Genomic DNA, 7,385 nt, shown 5'->3' on the forward strand with positions numbered 1-7,385 from the left:
CATGAGTCCACCCCTATGTGTAGTTAAAAGGCACTTCTGAGTGTAAACAGCTCATTTACATTTTCAGGCAAGTGATCCAATCTTCAGGTAACCAAAAAATACTCCTGACTTGCCCGATGTGTCGGTAGGTGCCTTTCAGACTTCACTGTAAATCCCTGATGTGCATGAAGCACGTGACCTGGGTCGTCTTTGGGTCGTCTCCATGTCTGGCTTCACCATGCAGTGCACACATTGAGAATAAATAGTAGTGGGCAAAAACATCCATCATTCTGTATGAACAAGGCATTTGAGAATGCAATCCTTGTCACAGCTCATCATCTCTCATATTACATCATGATCATAGCTCGATCTACCATCAGTGTCCAATAACTAGGCACTCAGTCAATGTTCAAATGTTCATAGTTCAATGTTAGATGAGCAATCAGCATCCCATAACTAGTCATCAATCAATGTTCAAATAGTTCAGTCACAGACATGACATAAACACCTTACCTAAATGTACACTTTAAAACATTTCCCTTGGGAAAAGTCCAGTGAGCTTCGATATGGCTGTACTTAAAATTGGGTAATTGTTCAGCTGACATAGAATACTCCATCAACCCAATGATTTCTGCTTAATGTAAAACAATTTTGAACTTAAATATTGAAGTTTGCCTTTGCAACACAGATAGCTGAGTTGATCAAACAAGAGAGTATAATTTGCTGAGACTGACAACTTCAGAATACTCCGTTGGCTGAAATTACATGTCTCATTAACATATTTCCCAGTGTGCCACCACTTATCAATGTTGATTTCTCCTGTAGGGTTGTGATTCGTTGAGGTTAAATGAAAAGCAACAGAGTTGGTTTCCTTCCCTGTTTTGGCAGCCTCCCTGAATGTCCATCCGACACTAAAATGTAGATGACTGTCTTTAGCAAATTCTCTTCTAACCAGTGATAAACAAATGATTCACCAGATGTGTCAGTTGTTTTAGATCTGATCAAATGCCACTTGTCAAAACAACAGGGTTCTTGGCGCATATGCAGTTTGTCACAACTCAGACTGAAGGTGGCTCCCCTTCCCTTAGGGTTCTTGGCGCATATGCAGTTTGTCACAACTCAGACTGAAGGTGGCTCCCCTTCCCGTTCGGGTGGCGCTCTGCGGTAGTTGTCGCAGACCTACTAGCTGCCACTGATTATTTTCTCCCCCCCCCTGTGTTTATTGAGTACACCTGTTTTGAGATGATTGTAATTGGTGAGGCTTTGTTAGTCAGCCGGCCTGTTTCTTTTTGCGGGATTGATTATTGTAACCCTGGTGTTTGCGCGTGTTCGTGTATTTAGTGCTAGACTGTTTTCGTTCCCTGTGTCTGGGGCATTTTGTTTGAGCACCCGAAAGTGGGGTGGCCATGGTTCACCGTTTGTGCATTATAGAAGCACTTTATTGAACTCTCTGCTTTCCTGCGCCTGATTTCACCCTCACGACACCCAGGACCTTACAAAGTTGATAAAGTGTCAATGACACCGCTTGGGACTCTAGTTTGTGAGCTAGGCAGGCTACTGCCTGGGAAGGTAAATCTCTCAGAAGTAGAGATGGGGAGGGGGTAGGTTGACCTCCGGTCTCCCCACTGGTAGCCAGAGGTAGGGGAGTTGGGGAATCTATCAAATAGAACACCTCTAACTTTGTACAGTACTAATGCAATTAGTGGTGAAATTGTGTGTTTCTTGTTTGAAGTGCAATAATCCGGTACTCTTATAAGTGTGTTATTCTATATATTTGTGTGATACAGGATTTGTGCAATTTATCTTTATTTGTCTGGTTTTTGTTAGAAATAGGGTAATAGTGGAACAACTCAAGTCTCTTTTTAATTTGTATTTATACACTACAATTTGTTTCTATTGGTCTTTGCTACTTCTTTTTTGAAATGTATAGTTTTACATGTTATGATTTATTTGTGCTCCAAATGTCTGAATAAAAAATTAGTTAGAGCAGTATGGTGTTTTTGGGGGGAATTGAACGGGAGGTTCGCCAAGGGAGCCATACAAGCTCGAACCCCGTCACTGTATACAGACATCTGTAAGGTCCCTCAGTCAAGTATTACATTTCAAGCACAGATTCAACTATACAGACCAGAGAGCTTTACAAAAGCCTCAAAGGAGGGTAGTGATTGATAACTGGGTAACAATGTCAAATCAGATATTGAATATCTTTAATTTAACATTTATGTAATTCAAATATAGGACAAAACACATGACGAGAGACACCACAACACTATATAGAGACCTAAGACAACAATAGCATGGCAGCAGCACAGCATGGTACAAACATTATTGGGCAGACAACAGCACAAGGGGCAAGAAGGTAGAGACAACGATACATCACATGAAGCAGCCACAACTGTTAGTAAGAGTGTCCATGATTGAGTCCTTGAATGAGGAAAATGAAGCATGGTCACAATAATTATGCTGTGGATGATGTTTTAAACCACCCAGACACAAAGATTCATTCCTCCTTCTGAGCTGCAGGACAGGAAGGAAACTGGTTAGTAATTTTAAAACAGCTAGAGTTCAATGGCTGTGATGGGAGAAAACTGAGGATGGATCAACAACATTGTAGTGACACCACAATAATGACCTGAATTACAGAGTAAAAACAGCTATAAAATGTACAGAACAAAATATGACAAAACATGCATATGTATGCAACAAGGCAACAAACTGAACACAGCAACTGAATACACCTTTTGGCCTAAATGCAAAGCCTTACGTTTGGGAAAATCCAACACAACACATCACTGAGTAACTGCCTCCTTATTAAAGCATGGTGGTGGCTGCATCATGGTATGGGTATGCTTGACATTGGCAAAGACTGGGGAGTTTTTCAGGATGAAAAGAAACAGGATGAAGCTAAGTACAGGAAAAATCCTAGAGGGCAACCTGATCAGTCTGCTTCACACCAGACACCGGAGACGAATTCACCTTTCAACAGGACTAAGACAAATCTACACTGATTGGTTAATGTCACGGTCGTCAAAAGGAGGAGACCAAGGCGCAGCGTGGTAAGTGAACATAACTCTTTAATTAAAGAGACCACTGAACAGAACTAAACAACAAAATATGAGGCAATATGGCTAGTGCAGAACAGGCAACTAAACATAGAATAACAACCTACAAAATACCCAAGGAATATGGCTACCAAAATATGGTCCCCAATCAGAGACAACGATAAACACCTGCCTCTGATTGAGAACAAATCTAGGCAACCATAGACATATAAACACCTAGACTAGATAACCCCTGGACATATAAAAACCCTAGACAATACAAAAACTAAATAAACCACCCTTGTCACATTCTGAACAAAAGAATGATCTTTGTCATCAGGTGACAATAACACAACCCTTCTCTCTGACGGACACCCTCAAGTCTTTGTTAAACAGGTGGAACAGGAAGCCATCATTGGTGAAAGGTATGTGCAGGGCTATAAAAGCTCAAAGTCTTGCAAGGGGACAATTGAAGTCTGGGGTACAACCAAACGTATACTATAGATCTACAGAGACATCATGAGAGTCACTGCAGCCGTCCTATTGGTCCTCTGTCTCCTGGCCATCAGTCACGGTAAGTTACCATCATCTGAATCATGCTTGCTCAATATGGAGTTGATGAAGTTTGCTCCATAATGTCATCCTCCTTGTTGTCTGTGTGCTCTACTCATGTCTTTGTCTCCATAGCCTGGGACTGTCAGGAGGTAGTGGCTATCAAGAATCTGATGCAGATTGATGCAGGACTGGGACAAGTGGTTGCTACGGACACAAGTCAAATCCCCTACTACCTGGTAGGTGATGAATGGATCCGCCTGCCTGGTTCCCTGAAGCATATCACTGTAGGACCAGCAGGGATCTGGAGTGTCAACAAGGCAGACTCAATCTACAAGTATGTGGCCGGTAACTGGATGCAAGCTGCAGGTTAGTGGAGAGAATTACTCAATATTTATCCAGAGGACATCTTCTTCTTAGCTTTCCTGATACCATCAGGGTGTTGAAAACATTTTAAATTGTAACTTGTAGATCATTTGGCAGTACTCACAGATATGTGCTCCTTATTTGCTTGTCCGTCTGTCTGTCTTTGTGGTCTTCAGGCCTTCTGAAACAGTTGGATGCTGGGGGCAACCAGTTTATTGTGGGGGCCAACATGGACGATACTCCATTCTGTCTGACACGTAGTGCCACAGTTGGCTACAAGGGTCCAGGCTCACCTCTTCCATGGACAGGATTGCCAGGAGCTGTGAAGTACTACAGTTGTGGACCCTTTGGGTGCTGGGCAGTCAACAAGAATGATGATATCTTCTTAATGAGTGTAAGATCTGGGAAAGAGTGTGAGAGCTGGAGCAGAGTAGTAGAGGATGGAGGGTGTCAGTTATTCTAAAACTGTTTCATATTATATATGTTGAAATTGTCCTAAAACCCTGATTGAATCTGTTTTCCAGCTGAATCAAGACTGCCAAAACAACGGGTGGAGTCACATTGACGGCAAGCTTTCCATGATTGAGGTGGCAACTGATGGTAGTGTCTTTGGGGTCAACTCTGCGGGTAGTGTTTATACCAGGTAAGGTTACTACTGAACTATGTGTATAATAATGGTATACATTTAATTATAATTATTATCCTTACTGTACATGCCTTGTGAAGCTCTTTACACAACAACTAAAATACTGTAGATACATAAATAAAATCAGTCAAATATGATCAGATCTGAACTTATAGGACTTATAAAGACATGCGTAGACATTGTACAATGAAGTATGTAAGAGTGGGATGTCCTATGAAGCTACAGTTTGGGATAAAAACAACAACTTCCCAGACACCCCATCACTTGTTTTGGTAAACAGCTGAGGAATGTAGTTAGAGAAATATAACCACTCTCAAATTCATACATGGAGCTACGGATGCAAAGACAGATCTATTATTTGTTTAAAAAAAAATGTAACATGTTTTTTAAAGCGATACATTGTTTAAAAAAAAATGTAACATGTTTTTAAAGCGATACATTGTTTGTTTACAATAACATTGTTTACAAACAATTGAGTAAAAGCTTACATTTTAGCTTCTTTTGTGGTTGAATAAAGCTCAAGAGGAAGAAGTTATATTCTTCAAAAATCTATGGCTATATTCAATTATTACAGTCCAAAAATGGATGTACTTAAAAAAAATGGATAAGCTTTAAAACATGAACCCCAACCCTTTCTTCAACACAGAGACGGCATCACAGCCAGTAAACCAGAGGGTACTGGATGGAGCAATATCCCAATGTGCATGCGCATGGGCCACGTGACCTATGACCTGGGCCGTCTTTGGGTCGTCTCCAAGTCTGGAGTCACCATGGTGTGCACACCTTAGCCTCTCCTCTGCATCTGATGGCCGTTCGGGATCTGTCTAAAGTTCACTTGCTCACTCATTGATCTCTCTTTCTGGAACAGCCTTCTGCTTGAGAATGCCCAACATTAGTTCATAAGAATCCTTCATTCTAAAACCTACTACTCTAACTATACTTTTCAGTACTTTATCTCTGTCAATAGTAATCACTGATCTTAATGATCTTGCTTCAGAGGTTATTCATAGAGATGGATGGAATCCTTTTCAATGCTTATTATCTCATTATATAATAATTTCCCACAAAAATAAAGCATTCAGTTGGAAGCTATTGTAATTTCCGTGTCTCTTTGTTTTCATATTGAACAGGGGGATTTTAGTTGCTCTGCAGTGACGATTTTAGCATGTACATCTTGGTGGGGCAAACTCAACAAATTGTTTTAGATACATTCCAGCAAAGCCACTACACAACACAACATTAAACCAGTGGTTGAAAAAGTACTTCATTGTCATACTTGAGTAAAAGTAAAGATACCTTATTAGAAAATTACTCAAGTGAAAGTCACCAAGTAAAATACTACTTGATTAAGAGTTGAAAAGTATTTGGTTTGAAATATAGTAATACAAGTAAATGGAATTGCTAAAAATGTACATAAGTATCAAAAGTAAAAATTCCTTATTTTAAGTAAACACAATAAAACAAATTGACAGATCACTAGGGGAATACCCTAACACTAGTGATTTCACCAGATCAGAGGCAGTAGGGAGGTGAGGGAGTAAGGTGCCTCACTAGGACGAGGTAGGTGCAAGAGTCTAGAACAGGAGAGCACTGAGGTCCAAATAGTAAAATATTTATTTGGAAGTCCAAAAAACGCAACAAAACTGGTCAGGAAACAAATCCAATGATGGCGCCCAACAAAACAGAAATTTGAAGTGACAACCGGAGGGGAAAAAAACAATCTACTCTAAATAAATCACAACGGCACAGACGACCGTTGGAATAGCCTGTGGCACAATCTAGCACAGGCACCCGAACAAACACAGATATTCCCGCACAAAATAACAGCAGGCAATGAGTTTAATAAACCCACATAAATTAACTCGATAGAACACAGGTGTCAGAAACAGACAGACCCAAACAAAAAAAAATGGATTGGTGGAAGCTAGTAGGCCGGCATCGACGACCACGAGCACCTCCCGAACAGGAAGAGGAGCCACCTTCAGTGGAAGTCGTGACAATGACAAGGGATGTTCTCTAAGGGTGTGAATCGAACCGTTTACTTTTGGGTGCAAGGGAAAATGTATGGAGTAAAGTACATTGTTTTTAGGAATGTAGTGAAGTAAAAGTACAAGTTGGCAAAAATATAAATAGTAAAGTAAATATACAGATACCCCAAAATTACTTAAGTACCGGTAGTACATTAAAGTACATTACACCACTGCATTAAACAATCAATTAATTGCAGTATAAGGGTGACAGACAGTGCCCACATACTGTTAGGGCCCATAAAGCTATCCAGACAGCAGAGCTTTCCTTTCTGCACCATGGGTGAATCCTTACCACCACTACACCTGACTATCAGCGGAGCCTGGCAACCTGGTCTCAGAGTAATTAGTATTATTCTGTACGTAAATCCGAGACCACTATTTAGTATGATATGTTACATTTCGTATGGGATGTATTCATTTGTGGATGTCCATTACCATTTTCATACGATATGTTACAAATTATAAATTGTATTATATGTTACGAACTTGCAAAACGTACAATATGTTACATAACCTGTTTAGGTGGCTAACGTTAGCTAGCTGGCTAATGTTAGATAGGCTAGGTTAGGATTGTTTAGAAGTTAGGTTAAAGGGTTAAGGTTAGGGAAGGGTTAGTTAAAAGGTTTAAGGTTAGGGGAAGGGTTAGCTAACATGTTAAGCAGTTGTGAAGTACCTAATAAATAGTAAGTAGTTGAAGTTGCTAATTAGCTAAATTGCTAAAGCTAGCCGTGATGAGATTCGAACACGTTATACACCCACCCATCCACCCAG

General features: G+C 40.3%; 1 protein-coding gene across 1 annotated transcript; it reads left to right on the forward strand.

The window, feature by feature from the left end:
* Positions 1-3,370: 3,370 nt before the first annotated feature.
* LOC135515274 (fish-egg lectin-like) lies at positions 3,371-5,653 on the forward strand. Its single transcript, XM_064938968.1, has 5 exons — positions 3,371-3,594; positions 3,708-3,941; positions 4,115-4,332; positions 4,463-4,581; positions 5,231-5,653. Exons 1-5 carry the CDS (start codon positions 3,540-3,542, stop codon positions 5,370-5,372), a joined length of 768 nt encoding a protein of 255 aa, XP_064795040.1. The 5' UTR covers positions 3,371-3,539; the 3' UTR covers positions 5,373-5,653.
* Positions 5,654-7,385: the final 1,732 nt, after the last annotated feature.

This window comes from Oncorhynchus masou, chromosome 27 (assembly GCF_036934945.1).
Source record: "Oncorhynchus masou masou isolate Uvic2021 chromosome 27, UVic_Omas_1.1, whole genome shotgun sequence".
Lineage (NCBI taxonomy): Eukaryota > Metazoa > Chordata > Actinopteri > Salmoniformes > Salmonidae > Oncorhynchus > Oncorhynchus masou.